General features: G+C 41.8%; 1 protein-coding gene and 1 long non-coding RNA gene across 9 annotated transcripts in view; both read right to left on the bottom strand.

The window, feature by feature from the left end:
* LOC127611343 (diacylglycerol kinase beta) overlaps positions 1-26,371 on the bottom strand; it is a 138,866-nt gene that overhangs the window by 76,001 nt on the left and 36,494 nt on the right. For all 7 annotated transcript variants that reach the window (XM_052081839.1, XM_052081838.1, XM_052081842.1 and 4 more), the window contains 6 exons: positions 26,135-26,242; positions 25,966-26,039; positions 24,762-24,836; positions 22,048-22,133; positions 21,647-21,736; positions 20,155-20,315 (listed from right to left, as the gene is read on the bottom strand). In XM_052081839.1, coding sequence (XP_051937799.1) covers positions 20,155-20,315; positions 21,647-21,736; positions 22,048-22,133; positions 24,762-24,836; positions 25,966-26,039; positions 26,135-26,242 — 594 coding nt within the window. The remainder of the gene's footprint in view (positions 1-20,154; positions 20,316-21,646; positions 21,737-22,047; positions 22,134-24,761; positions 24,837-25,965; positions 26,040-26,134; positions 26,243-26,371) is intronic.
* Positions 6,032-9,007, bottom strand: LOC127611360 (uncharacterized). Of its 2 annotated transcripts, XR_007965299.1 has the most exons (4): positions 8,553-9,007; positions 6,889-6,997; positions 6,386-6,548; positions 6,034-6,289 (listed from the first exon to the last, which is right to left on the bottom strand). It is a non-coding gene; the product is annotated as an uncharacterized LOC127611360 (long non-coding RNA). The 2 variants fall into 2 exon arrangements; XR_007965298.1 differs by having other exon boundaries at positions 6,032-6,289; positions 6,386-6,997.

Genomic DNA, 26,371 nt, shown 5'->3' with positions numbered 1-26,371 from the left:
CTCTTTTCAAATGGACATTAAGAATACAAGTAAAACTGCATTTTTTTTCACCTTCGCAAAACGTCCCATTTTATCTCCTGGTGACGCAGAAATCGCAATTTATGCGTTTCTTCCATCTCGCCTCGATTAAGATAAGAAAAGATAAGATAACATAAGAAAACATTCATTTGTCTCACAATGTAGAAATTCCCATGATTGCAATATATTGCTCTCTGGTCTTCCCATGTCCAGTGTTAAAAGTACACTTATTACAGAATGCTGCAGCAAGACTCCTGACGAGAATGATTTCAAAGTTTTGTTACTTACTTATAAAATAGCACACGGCTTTGGACCCTCCTATCTCGTTGACTTAGTGCCACCAAATGTTCCGCCCCAAACTCTTTGTTCACAACCTGCTGGACTTTTAGTAATTCAGAGAGCCAAAAAGAAGTCCACAGGTTTTGTATACGGGCTTCAGTGTTCTGGAATGCCATACCCACGCATATTAGAGCAGCTACCTTAGTTGAAATGTTTAAAACCCAACTTAAGCATCATTTGTATACTCTTGCATTTTGTTGAACGATATATTGCCTGTTTGTACTGCCGTGTTCTCTGTTCGTTCTTCCTCCTCTTCCCTGATCTGGAGAGGGGGCTCATGGATGATGACCCCATTGGATGTCATTGGCAGGATTCTGCTCCAATCATGATGGACATGACTGAGCCATACAAGAGCTGGGTCAACCATACATAAATAAATGTGGCTTGACTTGACTTATTTGGTGCTCCCCTTCAACCACTCTGAATGAACATTCAGGATGTCTTTACATGCAGCACTTATGTTACGTGCTTATATGCATATATAATACAAGCTCCAGCACAGCCTACGCCATCTTGGCAAGCGATCAAGCAAAGTGTTGAGGTAAACATTTGGAAATGGTCAGGAGCCCCCCCCCCCTCCACCCCAAGCCCCCAACAGGAGAATCAACTTGCAGCACATGCTGTCCCGCACTCGAGCGTGAGCACATGACTGCACACGCACACACAGACACACACACACACACACACACACACACAAAGGCGTAGCACAGCACTCTGTCATGCATGTTGCTGAAGGATCAATTTGAAGTTCTTTTGACACAGGAATTTGGATATGAGAAAATATTTGCTTTTTCACCAGTAGTATGCCCACTTCTTCAACACCAGAACATAACACAACTGATTATTAAATTAGCCATTTTTTTTACTGAATTTGATTTTTTAAGTCCTTTTATTACCTCCAATTGTATACAACAATACAATGTTGTATTGGGAAAAAAACCCCAATTACTTTAAATTAAAAAAATATACAAAATCAAAATAACATTTGAACCTGCCCCTCTCTCTCTCTCATATATATAATTAAAAAAAAAATCCTCATCTCACCCCTCGGGTGGTGTCCGTTCCTCTTTCAGCTCGGGTCCTCCACCAGAGGCCAGGAAGCTTGAGGGTTCTGCGCAGTATCCTTGCTGTTCCCAGCACTGCACATTTCTGGACTGAGATGTCCGATGTTGTTCCCGGGATCTGTTGCAACCACTCATCTAGTTTGGGGGTCACTGCCCCGAGTGCTCCGACCACCACAGGCACGACTGTCACCTTTACCTTCCAGGCTCTCTCCAGCCCCTCTCTGAGCCCTTGGTATTTCTCGAGTTTCTCATGTTCCTTCTTCCTGATGTTTCCATCACTTGGGACCGCTACATCCACTACAACGGCTTTCCTCTGCCCTTTATCTATGATCACGATATCTGGTTGGTTCGCCATTACCATCTTGTCAGTCTGGATCTGGAAGTCCCACAGGATCTTCGCTCTGTCATTCTCCACCACCTTCTGTGGTGTTTCCCATTTTGACCTTGGGGTTTCCAATCCATACTCCGCACAGATGTTTCGGTAGACTATGCCAGCCACCTGGTTATGGCGTTCCATGTAGGCTTTCCCTGCCAGCATCTTACACCCTGCAGTTATGTGTTGGATCGTCTCAGGTGCCTCTTTGCACAACCTACACCTTGGGTCTTGTCTGCTGTGGTATATATATATAAAAAATCAAAATCACTTACCACAAATATAAGACTTACTCCTAAAAAATCTTGCTCCTTTGAATAAGTTTCTTTTTAAGGGCATTTTCACTTTAAATATCAGGAACAAAACAATGATAAAACCCTAATATTCAGACCCAATCTAACAGTGTCATTTGAGCTTCAATGAGACACTTGAGCTGACACACGGCTGTTGTGATTTTGGCGTGGCTGTGACACAGGTTATCGTCTCCCCGGGGAAGCAAGTTGCAGCGCACACATCCCATTTTATTGACGAGCTTATGAAATGACTCAGAGTATTTATTATCATTTTGGGAATAAATTAAAAATATTTGTACCTACTCCTGCAATGCGCTTGTGTATCCACTGGTTGAGAAACACTTTTCGATACTAGAGTATAGCTGTTCGCAGTCAATTTATCAGTATGAAAACTTGACAGAAAATCCATTGCACCCATCAGATATGCTGATGCAGACACAACAGACCTCCCTTTTCTCTCTCTTTAAGGTGGTGTTGACCTAGCTAGCCTCAAAAAGTCATATTTTTCTCCAAATGTAAGCAATCGAAAAATAATTTTTAATCAAGTCCGGCACTGTATTTGCTCATAGATGTTTGGTGCGTATATTAAGCACAACCAGATGAGTAAACATAGCAGACTATTTAGCTGAACCAATCAGAGTATAGAAAAATGTAATGAACCTTTCTAAAGTCACTGAGCGATGAATGTAAAATCTGACTGTTAAAATAAAAAAAAACAATTTCAATTTTGTGTGTGCATATGTGTGTGTGTGTGTGTGTGTGTGTGTGTGTGTTTGATGCCAGCACTGTAGATTCTGAAGGCCTTTGGCAGATTACATTTAATGTGAAAATAAAACATATTACAGTTTGTTTGTACAGTATTTTACATATTACCTGCTCTCTTATTACATTTGTACAGTTTATGGTGTAAAATTGTAAAAAAAAAAAAGTGGTTTGAAAAAGTTGTTTTCTTGACTTGGAACGGATTAATTTTTTTAACATTGATTCCATGGGAAACATGGTTTCGGTTTTCGAACAACCTCCTGGAACGGATGAAAACTGGACGAAAACTGAGGTTTGACTGTAAATGTATTTTGGGCTCTGACTGCGGGCCACTGCCATGTAGAACACTGTATCCTGCATCGGAAGTGCTTCCTAACACAGTCCAACTTGTGACACATTCAGTTGTAGCTGATATCTAGCTAGCTGGCTCATTATTGAGCATATTAGGTGAATGCACTGCTATAAAACTACATTTAGTACTTGTGATTCAAATGTATTGTATCATCTTGGAAATGAAACAGATTCTCAGAGGGAACACAGTTTGCATTCACAGATGCTAAAATAACAGAAGCTAGCACAATTCGTCATCGCCTTGCACAAGGCACACTACATGCTCCACACCATGGAGCCAAGTTAGTGTCATGTACTGTAACTGTGCAAGTGCTCCGATTGAGCCTGATGTCACCATGGCACCCAAACCTTGATGCACAAGATTAGCCAAGGCAGATTGGAAAGCCTCTTGGTGACGTGGTAGACTGAGTCACAGCGGCTGGTTTGCTCAGGTGTCCAGTTAGGCGGCCATCTGTCACCACTTGCCCCCTTGGCTCAGTGATCTCTCACCCTGGATTTCACATAGCTCAATCAAGCAATCAATCGAACTTTAGACTGCACTTTTCATCCAGAAAAATGCAACTCAAAGTGCTCTGCAATTAAACCATCCAAAATATAACGTAAAAAGAGGGCCCTCCCACTCCCCCAGACAGATACATATCCCCACAAGCATGCCTGTGCTCATGCGTGCTCACACAGACCGGTTTATGTGATTTGTGGGGACCACTTTTTAGTTCATCACTTTCGGGGACCACCCTTTCCAAATGACATACAGCTCTGCAAAAAATCAGGGATACACAAGGTGGTGGTGTTAGCCTATAAACACCTTTAAATATCAGAATTTATGAAGTCACATGTTGGACCGTGTCATATGGGGACTTCAGAAAAGTCCAGTTTACATGTGTTATGGGGACTTAATTTCAATATATTTAAATATATTTACATCATTCACACAGTATCCACACCAAGTACATGTGATTATTGGGCACCTCACACAAAGTGCATTACTCATCAAAAATGGCAAGCATCTGAACCTAACTGTCAAATGAAAGTCAATTCATGTGAATAATAATCATTGAAATAATCTATTTTGATATGTTTTGTTTGTTAAATGTCCTGTGACTCGAATACTTCTGCTTCAGAGAACGGAAGACATCTCCGGCTTGTTCTTCCAATCAAAGAACCGGTCAATATCAGACCAATGTGATGAGTTTTTATTTAACGGAACTGAATGTGTGGTAAAAAAAAAAAAGTAAAATGTCTATCTAAAACAAAAACAAACAAACTGTTGACATTGTCTCAATATACATTCAAATTTAAATATCCATAATGGAAATAAAAGAGCCTAATCAGTGAGGTTTTGATGAAAAACTTGTTTGCACAGCAATTTCCTTTTGGCAGTCGGCATGTAGTTATAAACATAAAAAATTGAGGGTTTGCCATTTTTTAAGGGCTTCTGGTTCAGCCCTTAAATATCTTTCACACTCCATTTTTCCTGGGACGCGAAAAGATTTGACGAGTCTCATCGTGTGCCTTTATTTCACTTTTCTCCCAGGGAGTTCTCTTCCTCTTCCTTGAAGTACTGAGGAAAAAAATGTTATTGAAAGATTCAAGGAGAGTACATGATTGCATTACAATCTGAAGCTCTTTACATAGATTCACACTGTCATTCTAACATCACAATGCATACTGTCATTTGGACTGACATTTTGCTGTTCATTGAGCAACATAAGCTGCGCTGTTGCATCCTTTCACAACATTTTCAGAACAAACGTACCATTCAGAGATGATTTTGAAATGCACATGAAAATTAGATAATCGTGTGTCAGTGATAAATTACATTTAAGTAAGGATGCCCACACCTGCCCTGCAACTCTTGCCAACTCCAGAGTAAAGAGAATCCAACCCCTCAGAGGTGTTGTTAAAATAAAACACATTGTCGGAACATTCCTGTAAACACTGTCAGTGACTTATGGGGACCACAGTATAACATTTCACTTTTTTTTCCCTCACACACAAATCTGAAACGTGTGGTGTGTGAGGACACCGTGAGGGTCCACAAAAGAGACTTAACTCCAGAACATAATGATCTCTGTGTCAAATTAAAACGACCTAAAATAGTCCGCTCGCGTTTCCAATGCATTATGTGAAATTGCCTGTTGTGCATACATACAGTACTTTATCATGAAAATTACTGCCCATCATCACAAATGCACAGATATAGAGATACCAAATATCATGAAACAGTGATGGATATGACTTTACCTGGTGTATGTTGCATCTGACTCTGAGGCAGTAAAGAGGGTTGAGGAGCCACATCTGTGTCACGCTGGTCATGTAGAAAGACACTCAACAATGATAGAGATTCAGAAGATTATTGATAGCCCAATAGCCCATCTCATCAAGTTATGCAGGATTGTTATTTGCAACTCTAAAGAACTTGGATTAGATCTACAATTTGCAAGGCAGGTGGAAGACTTCTGGTAAATTTGGTCATCCATAAAGACATAACTATTTTTTTTTCTGAGAGATAAATCATTGATCGTGTAGCACTTAACTTTCTAAAGTATTTTAGAAATTGAATTAGCACTTGCTTTGAGTTTAGGTTTCAGAAAATAATTATTTGAAATGTGTACAACCTATTCCATACACCTGCCATAAATGATCATTTTGATCCATGCATCCATCCATTTTCTAATTAGTCTATCCTCACAAGGGTTGGTAGCATGCAGGAGCCTATCCCAGCTGTCTTTGGACAGGGTGTACCACGCCTGGGTACACCCTGAACTGGTTGCCAGCCAATCGCAGGGCACAGATAGAAGACTTCGAGTAAGATTCTACTATTCTGATTCTTTCAAAAGTTACTTCCATCCTTATTACACAGAGCCATTCTTTATAATCTGCAATGTATACATACTTGTGTTCTCCATGGGCAGTCTTCGCCACCATAATCATCGGTCATTTCTTCTCCCTCTTGAATGTCATTGAAAGCAAACACACATAGGTGTGGCACACCATCCACATCAATCCTTTTCATCTGGCAATTTGGCCTCCTGTGTTCATCATTCACTGGTCGCCCAAATGACTCATCTTCTTGTGAAGCATCATTGCTTAACAAATATGTGAAAAAGAACAACATGAGATCATTATCACAATATTCTGATATTGTCTATAGTGGTGCAGAATAGGTCGATAATAAGTCTTACCACCATGTTTTCCCTCTCCACTTGAATGCAAACATAAACGCAGCATATGATTGGTGGTAAACTCATCTTCTGCTCTAGTATTCTGCATCATTTATCATATATCCCCGATATTCAGCAACAAATTGTCCTCTGCTGATTGTACTCTTTGCAAATAGTTCACATCCTGTAGCAGACAGCAACAATAGTTTTTAGGGGGAAAAAACAGGCTTTGCAATCTCGTCTTCCATTATTGAGAGGTCCATGGTAATTTAGAAAACATATCTTGTCGAATAAAATTGGTTTTATTTGTTCGGTTTCACATGGTGTTCTTCTACTGAAGTAAGACAAAACATGGAATTAATTATTTATATAACGGCTTGTTTACAAACCGAGTCGGAAACTGGAAAAATAAACTCAGGGTTCATATTTAGTGTTCATCTGATAATAACTGTATATGTTTTGTCTACAGTATATGCCATATTATGTAATAATTCCGCAGCATATAACATCAGACAACGCCTTACCTTTGACTGCATTTATGTACCTCGCACACAATTTGCCCGTTTTGTTGGTCCTTAATGAAATGTGACGAATGGCGTCCTGAAGGGGGCTGACTCTTTGTGGGATTTCAAACTTGAGAGAGAAAAAGAGTTTGCATTGTATTCAGTCAGAATTGATTAATATATCGAACATATAAACGCAATATGAAAGACATGAAAAAAAATGACAAAGGAAAAAATATCAATACATGTCTTTGTTCAGTACAGTTTATATGCTCAAAGGAAATAGCAAAAAGTAGAAAATTTGTCTGGTTGTACACCTTGATCTTGATAAATTTAGGGAGTTAGCTTCAACTTGTTTGATTGGAAATTGTTGAACTGTGCATATTAATATTATACAATTAAGTTACTTTTATAGTGTTTTCACAACAGCTGTAGCTGTCATCTAAATAGCTTTTCAACCATTTATGTGCCAAACATCTGATACCAGGGGTGCCCAACCTTTTTTGACTGAAGATCCGACTTTTGAAGTGACCAAACTCCCACTATTGACCTGATCGCGAGCATGCAAGCATACACACATTGATTGATTCTTCCACAATTTTCATTATTGCCATAGATGTTGCCCTTTTCTCTCTGAAACCGTATTGATATTTGCAGATTACATTATGCTTTGCAATACATTTGTAAAGTTTGTCTGCAAATAGTTGTTCTACAATTTTTGCCGGAAAAATATTGGTCTGTAATTTGTAAATAAGTGCTTCTCTCCGCTCTTGTAAATCGGAATAACTTTTGCGGTTTCCAGTTTTGATGGGAAAACACTAGTTTTGAAAGACGGGTTAAATAAATGTGGGAGGTTGCACAATATATTTTTTAATACTTCTTATTAATGCCATATCAACATTAAAATAGTCAGTATACTTTTTTTTTTTTTAGTGTTGAAACAATTTCCATCCATTCATTTTCTAAACTGCTTATTCTTACAAGGGTTGCAGGCATGCTGGAGCCTGTCTTTAACAATATTAAATACTAAATTTACAGAACTAAGGAACATAGTGCAGGAATTGTTCTTTATATAGTTATTAATTTCGTATTCTTTGAATCTGGAATGTCACACAATTAGAAATATTATTGTTTCACAGTGTGCGTGCCCTCCATGTATTAGATTATCACTGCTCATCTCACTTTACGAAATCGATACATTAGCTGAAGTGCTTAAACTTTTAATTGTTCATAAACTCCATCATTATAATTAATGGGTAGAAAGAGCAGAGAGACCAGGCAATGGCGTTTGAGTGTTTAGCATTTAACGTTAGCCTAGCCGTAGCCGATCTCGGTAGCTCACGTTTTGTTTAGCTTGTCTCCATTACCTACGCTACTTGCTATACTCGACAAAAATCCACGACGGTTTCACTAGTCGCGCTAGTACGTAATGAATTTTGAAACTGCGGTTAAAAAAAAGTTAAAAAGGAATAGTCACCGCTCGTTCGTCAACACATTTGAGTGTTTAGCATTTAGCTTTAGCCTAGCCGTAGCCGATCTCGGTAGCTCACGTTTTGTTTAGCTTGTCTCCATTACCTACGCTACTTGCTATACTCGACAAAAATCCACGCCGGTTTCACTAGTCGCGCAAGTGCGTAATGAATTTTGAAACGGCGGTTAAAAAAAAGTTAAAAAGGAATAGTCACCGCTCGTTCGTCAACACACTCAGTTGTGCTAGCCGTTAGCCGTTAGCCCGAGATTCGGCCATTAGCCCCGAGACGAGCCTAGCCCCGGCTCTCATTCAAGCCTGAGATGCGTGCACCCGAAAAAAAAAAATACCTCGAGCTTCAATGTTTATAATACATTTGTCATTTAGAAGGGGGGGGGGGGACTTCGCCTCGTTGTAAATGTACAAACTATAATTACTGTATTTTCAGTCGCCAAATAAGTTAATAAACCATAGGGGGAAGCTCTAGCATACAATAGTATACCAGAGCATACAATAGTAAGCGCTTACTATTGTATGCCAGAGCTTAGTTATTGTTAATACAGTGTTGGCGCGATGCTTGTTAATTCATACAGAATAGTGACAATATTCTTATTTTAGTATGTACATTTGTAACATTAAACAAATAAATAACTTGTTAATTCATAGAAACTTGCTTACCTTGCATTTTACTTTTGCTTCTTTTGCTGCCATCTTCTAGCTTTGCAGGCTTCTTCTGATGATCACTAATTGAATGATGACCCCCTCCCACTTGTAAAAATCCTTCCATTAGGGGACAAATGGGCGGGGCATATGCAAAGTGTGTGTGTGGAGGAGTGAGTGCAATAGGCTGCTGAGCACCATGTACACACACACAATCAGTAAAAATGGTGACTTGTGGGTTTTTGCTAAAAGCTTCACAGGCACATTCAGGGCAGCCCTCTGATGCTTTTTATACGTTATTCTTATGGGGACCTGCTTTTTTGTCCCCATAAGAAAAATGGTCCCAAGACGTGACTGCGTTTCCAATTTTACGTCCCCTCAAAACATGGAAACGAGTGCACGCACACACACACACACACACACACACACGCACAGAAAAACGACTTTAAAAGAAACATTGCAGGGTACAGAGACACTATTTGAGGAAAAGACTCCCCCACCCTAAGAAGGAAAAAAATGGATCTTTAAAAAAAAAACTTCAATTGAAGGAATTCAAATACGTTTAGAAATAAGTTATTCCAAAGCCAACCTAGATGTGCTTTAAGGATCTTATGAACTCATTCAATGCCAGACATTTTTATCAAATTGGGAGAGCTGGTACCAGTCATTTTTTTTAACCATTTTAACAAATTTTTGAGAGCGTCGAGAAAATGTTCTCTAGCTTTATAAGCAAGGAATCTACCATAAGAAAGCTTTCATCCTCTTCTTTCATCAGGAAAAAAAATACATGTCTGCCTTTTATAGCATTCCTTAGTTAAAGGGAGTTGACCATTGTTTTCTTGAAAATACTGTTTTCCAAGAAAAATTCTGAGAAAAAAAATATTTTTATGAAAGAACACATCCCTTTAGAAAAATATTTTTTTTCATCAGGAAAAAAAAGACATGTCTGCCTTTTACAGCAATCCTTTTTGTTCAAGGGAGTTGAAAATACTCTTTTTCAAGAAAAATTCTGAGAAAAAAAATATTTTTATCAAAGGATACATCCTTTGATAAAAATATTGTTTTTCAAACTGAACTCTCACTTTGATTTGGGGTTTTTTTGCCTTTGTGATACCTCAAATATCTGAATCATGCTTTCCTACTAAAAAACTACTTTGATTGCAAAATAACAATTCATTGCAAGATAAATGCTGCACTGATGCATGACCTATGCATTAAGTGTGTGTGTGTGTGTGTGTTTGTGTGCACGCATGTTCGTCAAGGATGAGTATGGGACTTCGTCATCTATTTTTAATTTGAAAAAGCTCCGTTGTAGAGTTAGCTGCCGGCATTTGTCCATATTCTCACTAGTGGCGTCGCTTCAACATGCCACCTCGCGCCGTAGGATGGCCGTACCACACCCCCCAGACCCTCGCACTGTGCGCAACCAATATCTGATCAAAACCACTCCTGCCATCTAATAGTAATTTCTCATACTGAAATCATTCTCATAGCCTCGATACTGAGTGAAGAAAAAACACCCAAAATGTATAGCAGACACTCAATGACACTAGATGATTCATTATTGCAAACGTATATATATGTTTTGGCATTAAATTAGTGAAAAACATTAACAGTCTGTGCGGACCTGCTCTCCTCTGGCAGGCTATTCCATAGCTAGTGACCAAAATGTCTGAGTGCAGGCTCACCATGTGTTTTGGTCCTCACCCTGGGAATAATTAGAAGGCCAGTGGCAGAGGACCTCAGGGTCCGTGAGGGTTGATATGATAAAAGCACGTCAGATAAATAAGAAGGCCCAAGACCGTGAAGATATTTAAAAACTAATAAAGGCACCTTAAAATGGATCCTGAAACACACCGGGAGCCAATACAACGATTTAAAAATCGGGGCCATGTGTTCCCACTCACTGGTCCTCGTCAGTAAGCTTGAAAGGGCATTACAATAATCTAAGTGACAGGAAATAAAAGCATGCGGCAGCACTTCTGTATTACACTGAAAGAGAAACGGGTGGACTCTGACTACCGTATATTCTTGAGATGATAAAAAAACAAAAAACAATCTTGGTTATATTTTTAAAATGAGGCATACATCTAAGCTCTGTGTTATACATTTGTTCCAAGTCTCTATTTATCCATATTATCTGTCAATGTTAATTTATTGATGTAGTCTTTTGAATCATTCTCGTGATCTAGTTTTAAAGCGACTAGCTACAAATTAACAAATTGATCATGTTAACAAACCAGTTAGTATGTAGGAAGTTAGCAAATTAAATAGTTATTTCATAGCAAGGTAATTCGCTCGCGAGTTAGGTGGCTAGGAAGCTAGTTAGGTGATTAGTGAACTGGCCGCTGTCAAAATAGCTAGGTAATAGTTACTTAAAGAGCTAGCCATTGACTTAGTTAGATAGCTAAGAAAATAGGTATCTGGCAGCCAGGTAATTATCAAGACAAAAGAAAAATCATGAATTGTATGACATTAAAAGCATTTGATTACAGAAGTTCCACTGGAATCAACCCCCACAATTGTCAGGGGATATGGACAGCCTGATGCGGAAAATGACAATCTGTGAGTACTGAACACCCCTAATAGGGTTTGTAACGTCCTATAGATGCCTCAAGATGGTGGAACATAAGTACTTTAGTCTGAATGAAGCTCCTTAACTCACTTCAAATTGTTTCCTCGGCACCAAGGTGCCTTCAGATGGCACCAGATACTGGTATAGCATAAATACAGCAAATATGTGAGCTTTTTAGCGGATCACGCAGGATCAGTTATCCCCCCGCCCCCATACATTCATTCATTCATTCATCTTCCGAGCCGCTTGATCCTCACTAGGGTCGCGGGGGGTGCTGGAGCCTATCCCAGCTGTCTTCGGGCAGTAGGCGGGGACTGAATCAGTTGCCAGCCAATCGCAGGGCACACAGAAACGAACAACCATTCGCACTCACACTCACACCTAGGGCCAATTTTTAGAGCCTGCCACGCATGTTTTTGGAATGTGGGAGGAAACCGGAGCACCCGGAGAAAACCCACGCCGGCCCGGGGAGAACATGCAAACTCCACACAGGGAGGCCGAAGCTGGAATCGAACCCGGTACCTCTGCACTGTGAAGCCGACGTGCTAACCACTGGACTACATGGCAGAGAGAGAGAGGGAGAGAGAGGACAGGCAAGCTAGTCCGCCAATGGTGAAGGGTGGGCGTGTAAGTGGACGCTAAAGGGACGCCTCAAGCCAGTACCAACACTTGTATAGAGTGTGGCAATGTGCAGTGTTGCAAAACAACTCTGGTTTTGGTTTCTAAGAACCCCTGAAAATAAATTCGACAAAAAGACACGCCGACGAAGCTCAGTTCAAACTTAAAGCCACTGGTTATGCTTTTGGCATGCGTGCCCATCTCACAGCAGCGGTGAAAAAACAAGTCAAGCAAATGAACTCTGAGCTTGCCGTTATTCCCGGAGGCTTGACTAAAGAACTCCAACCGCTGGACATTGGCATCAACCGGGCGTTCAAAGTAAAGTTGCGAACGGCATGGGAACAATGGATGATCGGTGGCAAACACAACTTTACAAAGAGTGAGAGGCAGCGCTTGGCGAGTTACGCCACAATACGCAACAACGAGAGGGAACGCGGCGTTTTTGATGGATTACGGTACTTGCACAATTGTTCAATTCTTTCTACACACACACGCGCTGCCACCATGTTTCGCTCTGTTCTTTACTTTCAAATGTGGGAAAGCTTCACACGAGAGAAATGGTGACTTTGCTGTTGCTACTCCTTCTTTCCGCTCGGCAATGCGTAGCAACTCACACTAGCATGTGATGCATTCAATGACAACTGAGATGTGCAGTCCTCTGCTTCTGATACACAGGATGAGGACTTTGATGGATTTCTGGGTGATGATTGATCGAAAAACGTGAGAACATTGTACGATGGCTAAATAAAATACACCCGAACTCAGTTCTGCTTTCGTTGCCTTTTTAAAAACGTGTTTTTATCTTATCTGTATGTCTTGGCATGCTACCGTATGCTTCAAGCTAACGTGTTAGCGTGCGCGCATGCATGTCGTATGTTTAAGCTGGCGTATGTTTTACCACTGTAAAACTGCGGCCATTAGTACGGTGCGTCCTGTTTATTTGTAAAATACAGAAATGTCACCCATTAATGAGACTGCGGCCATTAGTACGGTGCGTCGAATAGTCGTGAAAATACGGTAACCAAAATGTTTTTGTTATTTTTTTATGCAAAGATTTACAATATTACTAACAAAACTATGATGAAATTCTAAACAGCAATATAACAAAACTAAAAAAAGGGGCCTATGATTGTTAATAGATTTAAGCGGGAACAGAAAGTGACACAATACTGTATAGAGCGCTGAAACCGAAAGACACAGTTCACACTTAGATAAATGTGCTGTGTGTTCAGTCTGGCAAGCAAGCAAGCATCAGCGGGAGTGCAGTTGTGTAACATCGCCACGGTACAGCCTCTTCTACCAGTGCACATGATGTCTTCTCTTGGCATTTATATATTATTTTTCTTCAATGATGAACCTCACATGTGATGACGAAGAGTTATTTTTATTTGTCCAGTTAGGTTACGACACTGGAGACACACTGAAAGTAATCCCACCCCCCCCCCCCAAAAAAAAAGAAGGAAAGAAAGAAGGAAGGAATGAAAGAAAGGAAAGAAACAGAAAGAAAAGATAAAAATACAAAGATGGGAAGAAATAAATAAATAAATAAATAAAGAAAGAAGGAAACAGCAACAGATAGCCAGCTCTTGAAACAGATTGCACATCTTTTCCATACGCAATTAGCACATACCATTACCGCCGTGTTGATTATTTTGTGACATAAAACAGCCTCAAGTCTCTTGTACTTTCTGCCATCTATCCATCCATCCATCCATCATCTACCGCTTATCCGGGGCCGGGTCGCAGGGGCAACAGCTTTAGCAGGGAAGCCCAGACTTGCCTCTCCCTAGCTACTTCTTCCAGCTCTCCCCGGGGGATCCCGAGTCGTTCCCAGGCAAGCTGGGTGACATAGTCTCTCCAGCGTGTCCTGGGTCTTCCTCGGGGTCTCCTCCCAGTGGGACATGACCGGAACACCTCACCGGGGAGGCGCTCAGGAGGCATCCGAATCAGATGCCCAAGCCACCTCATCTGGCTCCTCTCGATGTGGAGGAGAAGCGGCTCGACTCTGAGCCCCTCCCGGATGACTGAGCTTCTCACCTTATCTCTAAGGGAGAGCCCGGACACCCTGCGGAGAAAACTCATTTCAGCCGCTTGTATCCGGGATCTCATTCTTTCGGTCACGACCCATAGCTCGTGACCATAGGTGAGGGTTGGGACGTAGATCGACCGGTAAATTGAGAGCTTCGCCCTTTGGCTCAGCTCCTTCTTCACCACGACAGACCGATACAACGTCCGCATCACAGCAGACGCTGCACCGATCCGCCTGTCGATCTCCCGCTCCCTCCTACCCCCACTCGTGAACAAGACCCCAAGATACTTGAACTCCTCCACTTGGGGTAAGATCTCCTCCCCGACCCCGAGGGGGCACTCCACCCTTTTCCGACTGAGGACCATGGTTTCAGATTTGGAGGTGCTGATTTTCATCCCAACCGCTTCACACTCGGCTGCGAAACGCTCCAGTGAGAGTTGGAGAGCCCCGTTTGAAGGAGCCAACAGCACCACATCATCTGCAAAAAGCAGGGATGTAATACTGAGGCCCCCAAAACGGACCCCCTCAACGCTTCGGCTGCGCCTAGAAATTCTGTCCATAAAGGTTATGAACAGAATCGGCGACAAAGGGCAGCCTTGGCGGAGTCCTACCCGCACTGGAAACGATTCCGACTTACTGCCGGCAATGCGAACCAAACTCTGACATCGGTGGTATAGTGACCGAACAGCCCGTATCAGGGGGTTCGTTACCCCATACCCACGAAGCACCCCCCACAGAACTCCCCGAGGGACACGGTCAAACGCCTTCTCCAAGTCCACAAAACACATGTAGACTGGTTGGGCGAATTCCCACATACCCTCAAGGACCCTGCTAAGGGTGTAGAGCTGGTCCACTGTTCCACGGCCGGGACGAAAACCACACTGCTCCTCCTCAATCTGAGGCTCGACTTCCTGACGGACCCTCCTCTCCAGCACCCCTGAATAGACCTTACCAGGGAGGCTGAGGAGTGTGATCCCTCTGTAGTTGGAACACACCCTCCGGTCCCCCTTTTTAAAAAGAGGGACTACCACCCCGGTCTGCCAATCCAGAGGCACTCTCCCTGTTGATCACGCGATGTTGCAGAGGCGTGTCAACCAGGACAGCCCCACAACATCCAGAGCCTTGAGGAACTCCGAGCGGATCTCATCCACCCCTGGGGCCTTGCCACCGAGGAGCTTTTTAACAACATCGGTGACTTCAACCACAGAGATAGGAGAGCCCACCTCAGAGTCCCCAGGCTCTGCTTCCTCCAAGGAAGGCGTGTTGGTGGAGTTGAGGAGGTCTTCGAAGTACCCTGCCCACCGGTTCACAACGTCCCGAGTCGAAGTCAGCAGCGCCCCATCCCCACTGTACACAGTGTTAGTGGTGCACCGCTTCCCCCTCCTGAGACGTCGGATGGTGGACCAGAATTTCCTCGAAGCCGCCCGGAAGTCGGCTTCCATGGCCTCACCGAACTCTTCCCACGCTCGGGTTTTTGCCTCGGTGACCACCGAAGCCGCGGTCCGCTTGGCCAGTCGATACCCGTCAGCTGCCTCTGGGGTCCCACAGGCCATAAAGGCTCGATAGGACTCCTTCTTCAGCTTGACGGCATCCCTTACTGCTGGTGTCCACCAGCGAGTACGGGGATTGCCGCCACGACAGGCACCAACCACCTTACGGCCACAACTCAGATTGGCCGCCTCAACAATAGAGGCACGGAACATGGTCCACTCGGGCTCAATGTCCCCCGCCTCCCCCGGAACATGGGAAAAGCTCTGTCGGAGGTGGGAGTTGAAACTCCTTCTGACAGGGGATTCCGCCAGACGCTCCCAACAAACCCTCACTATACGTTTGGGTCTGCCAGGACGGACCGGCATCCTCCCCCACCATCGGAGCCTACTCACCACCAGGTGGTGATCAGTTGACAGCTCCGCCCCTCTCTTCACACGAGTGTCCAGAACATGCGGCCGCAAATCCGATGATACAACTACAAAGTCGATCATCGAACTGCGGCCTAGGGTGTCCTGGTGCCAAGTGCACATATGGACACCCTTATGTTTGAACAAGGTGTTCGTTATGGACAATCCGTGACGAGCACAGAAGTCCAATAACAAAACACCACTCGGGTTTTGATCGGGGGGGCCGTTCCACCCAATCACGCCCCTCCAGGTATCACTGTCATTGCCCACGTGAGCATTGAAGTCCCCCAGCAGAACAATGGAGTCCCCAGCAGGAGTACTCTCCAGCACACCCTCCAAGGACTCCAAAAAGGGTGGGTATGCTGAGCTGCTGTTTGATGCATATGCACAAACAACAGTCAGGACCCGTCCACCCACCCGAAGGCGGAGGGAGGCAATCCTCTCGTCTACCGGTGTGAACCCCAATGTACAGGCACTGAGCCGGGGGGCAATGAGTATGCCCACACCTGCTCTGCGCCTCTCACCGTGAGCAACTCCAGAGTGGAAGAGAGTCCAACCCCTCTCGAGAGAACTGGTACCAGAACCCAGGCTGTGTGTGGAGGCAAGTCCGACTATATCCAGTCGGAAATTATCTGCCTCACATACCAGCTCGGGCTCCTTCCCTGTCAGAGAGGTGACATTCCATGTCCCAAGAGCTAGCTTTTGCAGCCGAGGATCGGACCGCCAGGGTCCCCGCCTTTGGCTGCCGCCCAGCTCACATTGCACCCGACCCCTTTGGCCCCTCTCATGGGTGGTGAGCCCATGGGAAGGGCGACCCACGTTGCCTCTTCGGGCTGTGCCCGGCCGGGCCCCAAGGGTGTATGCCCGGCCACCAGGCGCCTGCCAACGAGCCCCACCTCCAGGCCTGGCTCCAGAGGGGGGCCCTGGTGACCCGCGTCCGGGCGAGGGAAACTGAGATCCATTAATTTTACTCATCATAAGGGGTCTTTTGAGCCGTGCTTTGTCTGGCCCCTCACCTAGAACCTGTTTGCCATGGGTGACCCTGCCAGGGGCATAAAGCCCCCGACAACTTAGCTTCTAGGATCATTGGGACACACAAACCCCTCCACCACGGTAAGGTGACGACTCACGGAGGGGTTCTGCCATCTAACCGACAGCTATTCATTGTTACATCTGTCACTATACATGGCCGGCATAGACAGATTAAGAAAGATATGTTTGTCATTCATGTTTACCGTATTAAGTTTGGGAAGAAATCAACAACTTGGATTATTTCCCGCAGCACCTTTGATGATCTCTCATGTGCTAGTGCACATGTGGCAGACATTCTGCACTGTGGCAGAATGTCTAGGGATGGGCAAATTCAATGCTGGAGGGGGAGCCACACTTTTTTCATCAGTGCTACCTACATCATACCATCCATTTACTAACTAGATGTACAGTATGTAAAATGCTATTTTAGATATGGTCAAAACATGTGCATATGTGCCAAGTGCTTGCTATTCATTTATTTAAAATTTTCATGTTACATTTTTCAAGGAGAAAGAAAATATCCACTATACTAAATCAACAATAGTGAGTTTGAAACAAACAAAATAACCACGTACAGTATTTTTCTCCAGTGCATAAAAAACACACAATTCAAGGATGTCACAAAACTGCTTAACAGCAAACCAAGATTAAGTACAATAATTCATTTTATGCATTTTTTCAGAAAAATAAACTCAGTCAAAATTTTAAAATGATCGAGGTCATATGTTTGACCTGCATATAATTCCAAATCCGCAAAAAATAATTCGGTTTACTCAGGTTGTATTACAGAGCTGTATAAAATCTGGATTAAGCGCACTTAAATCATGTCTGCCATCTAGTGGTGAATGAGTGGCTAATAACTGATATCTAATATTACAACTTAAAACAATCATAAAAAATAAAAATCAATGCATATTCACAATTCAGCACCTACAAATTCGTATATTAGTGGACTTTTCAGTTGATTTTTTTCACAATTCTGTTTTTATCTGGGATTTTGGCCCACATTTTCCACCAGTTTTTCGAACAAATAAATGAACAAATAAAGCTAAATTAGCTCTTTGCTATTTATCATCAATGTCTCGTGAGGTAGTTCGTTAGTTATAAAGTTTGTTTCACACATTTACGCCCCTACCACCCAAAAAAAGAACTATCCATAAATTAGTCAACCGGTTAGTTAGCTACCTTTGTTGGTTAGCTGGTTAATTAAGTTCTGTCAAACATTTGGTAACTGAGTGAGGTTGTCATCACTTACCTAAATAGCCAGCTTGTTGCTTAATCAGATGGGTGGCTAATAACTGATGTCTAATCATTTATCTTACCATTTAGTATGTTGCCCAGTTAGTTACTCTTCTAGTTTTCAGCTCGTTAGCAAAATAATGTATGTATGTATGTATGTAAGGTATTTTCCACACTAAAAGGCACACTGGATTATGAGGCACATCATCAATGAATGGCCTATTTTGTAATTTTTTTTCATATATTGGATGCAACGCATTTACGACACAATCTACAATGCATCCACTAGATGGAGCTACACTCAAGGAAATGCCAACAGAACACTACACTACACCCTGATTTATATAGCGATGATCAGATGTTCGTAAAACGTATTTAATAAAGCAGCGACACAGTTCACTTAACCAACAGCAAGTTATAACATTGACTCGTTAACACTGAACTCTCTTGCCGCTGCTCTATTTCCGTGTTCAACTGCGTAACCGATCGCCTTAAGTTTGAAGTCTGCGATGTAAGCATTTCTCTAGCAAGGAGCCGTTTTGGGGGTGACATATTACAGTACTGTCATGACCATAGACAAGGCGCATCGGATTTTAAGGCGCGCTGTGAGCTTTTAAGAAAATGGAAGCCTTTTAGGTGCACCATTTAGTGCGGAAAATACGGTATGTATGTATGTGTATAGTTAGTTAGTTAGTCAGTTTATAAATACCTGTATCTAGCTAGCCAGGTAAAAGGCATGGCTGATAAGTTAACCAGCCGTAAAATAGTATATTTATTTCATGAGTGCAATGGCTCTTTTTACAAGTGCAACACTGAGACTTCATTCACGTGAGTGTTAACGGAACAGCTGCTGCATTTCTCGATCTATGCATTTGACTACAGTGTGTGTGCGTGTGTGTGTGTGTTCGTGTGTGTGCGTGTGCGTGTGTGTGTGTGTGTGTGTGTGTGTGTGTGTGTGTGTGTGTGTGTGTGTGTGTGTGTGTGTGTGTGAGTGTGCGTGTGTGTGTCAACTCCGTAAAAAACACAAATAAGTCTTTTGCCCATTAGCTCCGACGAAACATGAGCGGTTAAGTAAATGGGTTCCTTGGTAACAGTAGCCTGGCAACAAACTGAATCCATCAATGAAGAAATTTGTCCAAGAAGGAGCAACTCATCGATGCATCGACTCTTCGTTTATGGTCAAAGAGACTTGATTTAAATTAATTGACTGTAACATACTGATATCATCTTATTAGGACTAGGCCATTATTTTACATTTTAGACATACTGTACTATGACACAATGTTACCTGTATACTGTATTACAGTATAGGTAGATAAAAATAACAATTTAATTTAAAATGAAAAACAGTTAATTCCATCTATTTTCAATACCATTTATGCTGGTCGTTGGAAACCTATTCCAGTTGACTTCAAACAAAAGGCAGACCAAAACCCTAACTGGTCAACAGTCAGTCGCAGGGCACATAAAGAGACGAACAACCATTCACACCCTCACCCACACTTTCACTGAGTGAGAACTGATCCCACACTGCCCGCACACAAGTTGTAGTTCCACTACACCATCTGCAATTCATAAATCCAAATGCATTCTTTTAATATTTTATTGTAATCCATTATCATCCGTTTTCATACCAACTGTCCTCATTAGACTCACGGGTGAGCTGGAGTCTATCCTAGCTAATTTTGGGTGAGAGGCAGGGTATGACCTAGACTGGTCGTGAGCCAATAGCAGCAATGCATGATATGTAACAGGTAAATGTTCTTACCACACCGATAGAAAAGTAGTTGTTGACGATGTTGTAGGGTACCGGGTCACCCTTCTCCTCCTTGTCATCAGGCACAATATCGATGTTCCAACGGTCCAACACCACCTCGATGCTATGCTCAATGTCGTGCAGGAACTTTAGCAAGCTGCCCCCCTCGTATCCTGACAACACACGGTTTGTAGGATTTAAACCGAAATTTTTGGGGTGCAGTTGGAGGTTCAGCATGTAGCCATTAGTGGCAAATTTTAGGATGTAATAAAATGAAAATACTTTTGTTATTGTGTGCTTTCATATGTATCTAGCTAGCTAGCAGCTAGCTATGTATATTTCGCTCAGTAATATAAAAACACCAGACACACCTTGATGAGCTGTAGCATTGAGGTTTTCTCTATCTCCCAAAACCAACAAAAATGTTTCACATAAACATACATTTTGGAAATACTAGTTAGATTGGACAATGACAGTAAAACAATTCTCATTTCTAGTACCGTACTGCTTAACAGGTGTCTGGATTAAGAAATACTGCGTGGAACTCGACACTGTTTAATGAGAATTACATGATATTACACAAAATTCATTGTAACAATACTACTTCAAAATGAAAGTTTTCGTAACAATGGAAAGGACACTTTTTTCCAGATACTTTTGAGCACCTGGAAAATGTTCATTAAATGGCTAACCTAATTCAATGATAAATACCATATTTTTACTTCTCACATTAAAGCTGTGTTGACACTTAAATCACATCTTTGTTATTTAGTTCATTTATTGTGGCATATGTAATAATAATAATAATAATACATTTTATTTATAAGCGCCTTTCAAGACACCCAAGGACACTTTACAATAACAAAAAACACAAAACAATACGGGTTGAGCAGCGGCAGCCAAAACGCGCCAGCGTTCACTCAACCCGAAGGTCAGAAAGAAGGCAAACATGTAGATGCCAATGTCAAATACTCCAGGCCTCTAAATACTGTAATTGTCTTTCTGTTCATAAGTGCCTTTAACTTCTATTAAGATGAATCTATTTCAGTGTGATCATGAAACGTTTAGTCGTACAGGTACTCCTGTTAATTTATCTTCAAAGCTAAAACTATCAAGCAGGTGTTGATATTTTCGATCTGGGTGACTCACAGTTGAACATTGTCTCAACAGTGTAGCTTGTTATATAAAATGGTACATCAACTAAATGAATGTGTTGCAACGACTCTGAGGCCCCATCTTCAAGTGAGAACTCGTGAGCCAGGCTCTAACTGGTTTCCACTTAATAGCTTTTTTTAAAACTATAATGATGTTACATAATGCGCAATATTATCTTCATAGCTGTATAATTCCATCATGCGGTTGCATTTCATATTTTCCATGCATAGTTTTGTCAACAAGAATTTGCTTGCAGGACTAACAAAAACAAAGAGTTGTCAGTTCCATTAGAAACGTTTCACTTAAAGTAATGACTTTGCCTGTGTAATATAGCATGTAGGGGTCTCACCTCCCCCCCAGCGGAGGCAGCGTGCCAGGTCGTTGCCTGTCCCCAGTGGCAGGATGGCTACAGGGGGGTGCCGGGCGAAGTTGGCCTTGTCTGCAGAGACATATTTCTATTGTCACATTTGCTCACCAGTGACTGAGCAGATAACATGAAAGGACAGTTTAGTTTTTTTTTGTTTTTCGACATTGATTTTGGTCATGATGACCTCACATTTCTTCTTTTTCAAAACAGTTTTGTGACAGAAGTGTGCATAATGCCTTTAAAGGTAACATCTGACCAAACTACATATCAAGAACATCAGGGGGAAAAAATTACGTTGGAAGCGAATGCTGACAATGGAGAACACATCCACTATCATGAAGAAAAATTACACAAGGACCACGTGAACAAAGTTGTACAAGTACCTATACAGTCTAGGATCCAACCGACGGTGCCGTCCCCGCCGCAGGCAAGCACTCGGAAATCAGGGACGTCGTGAAAAAAGTTGAGCCTGATAGGAGAGACGTGACAACGTGTGGTTCGTTAGCGTCAGAGCGTCAAACATTGCTTTTTATGAATTCTCATTATCTCATTTCTAAGCAGTGATTTTCGCATGACACGAATGCTACATAGAGGAACTGATGTTGCTATGTTAGTGAGGAGAGGTGGGACAGAACAGTACTGAATACTGTGCCCTCAAAAAGTATTGGAACGGCAAGGTCAATTCCTTTGTTTTTGTTTTGCCTTCAACACATTTCACTTTCTGATTTTTCGCTTTGTGCTGTGGATTCAAATATGAAGTCCGCGCAAAGCTTTGGACAGATCATCACTAGAATGGAATGTAAAAGAAAAATATAGCAATTAGTTCTACTGTCAATTATTTATTTACTCTTATGCATGACTGTCAGTTTATGATTAAAAAACATGTTGATATTATTATATTATATTAAATGACCCTTAGTTCCTCGTTACCTCACAGAAATTCTAATGATTCCCAGGCAAAGTATCTAATTTGGAATTCCGCAAGTTATATTTCCCTGCTTTCCATTGAAATTGACTGGAAATTTTCCAGATGTTTACTGGAGATGTTCGACCGCTTTGCTAACCCTAGGAATGAGATCAAGAGAGACTGTCCATCCATATGTGCTCACTCCACCTTCACCATCTTCTCCTGAGCTCACACGACCTTCAAAGGGACCTTTCATGTGAGTCGGGACAAAGGTGTCGATGGAGGCTTTCATCTCGAGCAGCTGCACCCGGCCAAAGATGCCATTCACTCAAGCCAGCCACCTGGCGCTCAGTGGACCATTAATGCCCACATTTAGTCCACGAGTATGTAGAATTTATATTATGTATGCGAAGAATGAAACTCTTTGATATATAGTGGCCATATTGCCAGTCTGCAGTACCGTCAAGCATATTTCTTCAATCTTTTCAGATTTGATTTACTTATAAAATTTGGAAATGAGAAAAAAACATGTTTGTCTCATCCTTCGTAACTTCATGAATTCATGATGTTGCAACTCTTTATTTTTCATAGGTTGAAAATTGAAAGAAAATAATTGTCATTTGTAAAGATAATAACAAAGTAATGCAAGCATGATGTGAAGATGTCGATGAACACCTCATTTAACTTTTTTTCCATGTGTTTTATTTGTTTCTGTGATGCTCTTTTTCCCCAAAAGAAATACTTCTCGCTTGTATGTATTTCTAAATGTTGATTTTTAATGAGTAAAATGTGGAAAATAGTAGCGGAAAATGTATTTCTGAATTTTTCGTGGGTAAAAAAAATAAGAAATTCTGTCTCGGGTGAGGCGGCCCGGTAGTCCAGTGGTTAGCATTTTGACTTCACAGTGCAGGGGTTCAATTCCAGCTCCGGCCTCCCTGTGTGGAGTTTGCATGCTCTCCCGGGCCTGCGTGGGTTTTCTCCGGGTACTCCAGTTTCCTCCCACGTTCCAAAAACATGCGTGGCAGGCTGATTGAACTCTCTTAAATTGTCCCATGTGTGATTGTGGGTGTGGATGGTTGTTTGTCTCTGTGTGCCCTGCGATTGGCTGGCAACCGATTCAGGGTGTCCCCCGCCTACTGCCTGAAGACAGCTGGGTTAGGCTCCGGTACCCCCCGCAACCCTAGTGAGGATCAAGCGGTTTGGAAAATGGATGGATGGATGGATGCCTCGAGTGAGATTAATTAAATGTAAATACAGATTTCAAACAGGTAAAAAAATGGGAAAAAAATGTCAAATATTATTTGATTCTAAATATATATCAGTTTTTATCAGTAATTTCTAATTACATAGCAGCTGGACAAACAGAAAAACAAATGAGTCAGACTCTTCGATTAAAAACAACAACAACAACAAAAACCTTTCTTCAGCTATTATTTAATTTGTTTCATGGGGGATCGTTAAAAAATGATTGCAATATTTCAATACAGTATCATTAAAAGTGCGGAAAATTTGCAATTTTTATATTTTAGCAAGAAACACAAAGTCAGCGCACATGATTTGCTTTCACAGGCCACAGGAAATTATGTGGCGGACCAAATCTGACCCGCTGGCCTTAAGTTTGACAGCTGTAAATTTAACATTACAAACTCCATTTAACATAGTTTTATGCCTCTATCTCTGTCAAATCCCATCAAAGTGTTTTGTTTTTTTTAGTGCGTTTATGTTGGATCTTAATGCCCCCTTGGATTCAGAATAAATTCAGATCTGCGGCATTGCTGGGAATCGTGCAATAGCACAAGGGTTGGTGGTTGGAGTTTGTGTACACATGAGTCACTTCCATTGTCTATGACACTGTGAAACATTCATTAATCCACATAATCCCAATTGTCTGTTCTGCACTGGGATTTTTATGAGCGACAGTCTAAAACAAGCACGTGTTAATGGGCTAAAACCAATCTCCCTCTTACCTCACTGCCAGCTGAGCCTGTTGCCATGGCGCCCTGGCGACACGCTGCCTCTTTTGAGAGATAAGTTAACCCTGTCGGCAACCTACATCCATTCAATTGTGTACTTAACACCGTGGCTGGTGAGTGCCATTTAAATCCTACTCATTATCTAAAATCAATTGGTTATGTAACTCTTCAAGGAGGTTGAAGATGTATTTAAATTAACTTAATGGATCGTATTTACCTGAGTGCTGGGCCACCTTGGTCCAAACTATGCACCTGCCGTGGGTTAAGAAGGTACCGGAACTTCCTGAGAACCCTGACGGAAATAGAAACAATGAGTTTTTAATGCCTGAAAAGGAAAATTTAAAACCCTGTCAAATGCTAACTAATTTTACTTAGATTTAAATATTCATTTTAAAATGGGTCATAAAACAACAACAAGGTGGCAAAAGTACTCACACTCAGTGACACAAGTATCTGTACTTATACAGAAGTACAGATACTTGTGAAAAAAAGATTCTGCTAAAAGGAATAGACATGAGTGAGAAATTAGTTTTTAAAAAACTGTCACTTTTATACAATTAAAAATATATGTATATATTAATATGGTACACTCAATGATCCACATACATCCAATGGAATTGCATAAAGTAGAGGAAAAACATTTCAACAAACTTCTCACTGTACTGGTATGAATGCAAATGTTTGGCTATTTTTAATAACATCAAATAAAAAGTCAAATCAAATCAAATAAGACCTTACAGTTTCATTATGCAGTTCATAAGGCATTTCATTATTATATTAACCCCTGCATGGCACCTTGACATTCGCAAAAACTAAAAAAATAACAAGCCTATTTTGACAAAGGACTAGAAAGTACAGCTATCGGTTTTCAAATGTGAAAACATCCTCGGAAATACAGCACAAACTGAAAAACATATCTTATTCATTTTCAGCAACACAAAACACATCTCAATTTCTTCAGTTTTAACTTCCTGTAGGTGGAATGACAAGGCATCGCGATACTTTTTCCCATACATTGCTCTTTGCGCTCTCAAACTGTCCATATGCTAATGAGCTCAGTCATGTCTGCATACCAGTTCCCTGTGACCTTTGGAGAGTTACACAACTGACGGACAACTAATAACCGAAGTGCTGTGAATGACACACGTACAATCTGTAATGTGTGTCCTATATGTCCTATTGAATATATGCTGGTGATGTAACACGGTTCCATACAGAAACCAATTGCGTAAACTCTTGGCTCGTCAGCGTCCCTCTGCGTAAAGTCGATTAGCTTAGCACATTTGAAACTAAGGGCAGCAAGCAATGTTGAAAATGGAAGGACAGATGTAGAGGGCCACCATGTGTCTCAATACACATCTTTCATTAATACAGTATATGATTTAAGAAACGACAATGCAAAAAAACAATAACGATCTCACCGTTCCCCCTGTCTTCCGCCGCTTTTGGGATTGACCAGCACCAGCAGAGGATGAGTGCCTGTTAAGGGCGAGATCTGTAGACAGGATGTTGAATCAGCAATGTCAGTTCATTAGTCTACAGAGTGAGTTTTGTTTTTTTGTTGGAGACGTGGCCTGAATAGTGAATTACCTGAAGTGCTTGTCCATCTCCTGGGGACAATTTCAACATGTGGTTGATGTCGTCCGGGCTGGTGCAGGGAGGCGATTCGCCCTCGCCGCGTTTCACCGATTGGCGGTCCTGCAAACAAGTTTGGAGAATGGAATCATGTGAAACTTTCGATCTTAAAAGGAAAAAAAAACTGCAGTCTTCTATATCGCTTATCCTCATTAGGGTCACGGGTGTGCTGGAATCTATACCAGCTGACTT

Source organism: Hippocampus zosterae, chromosome 12, assembly GCF_025434085.1.
Source record: "Hippocampus zosterae strain Florida chromosome 12, ASM2543408v3, whole genome shotgun sequence".
Lineage (NCBI taxonomy): Eukaryota > Metazoa > Chordata > Actinopteri > Syngnathiformes > Syngnathidae > Hippocampus > Hippocampus zosterae.
Note: the sequence above shows the minus strand (reverse complement) of the source record. Positions and strands in the feature narration are given on the sequence as shown.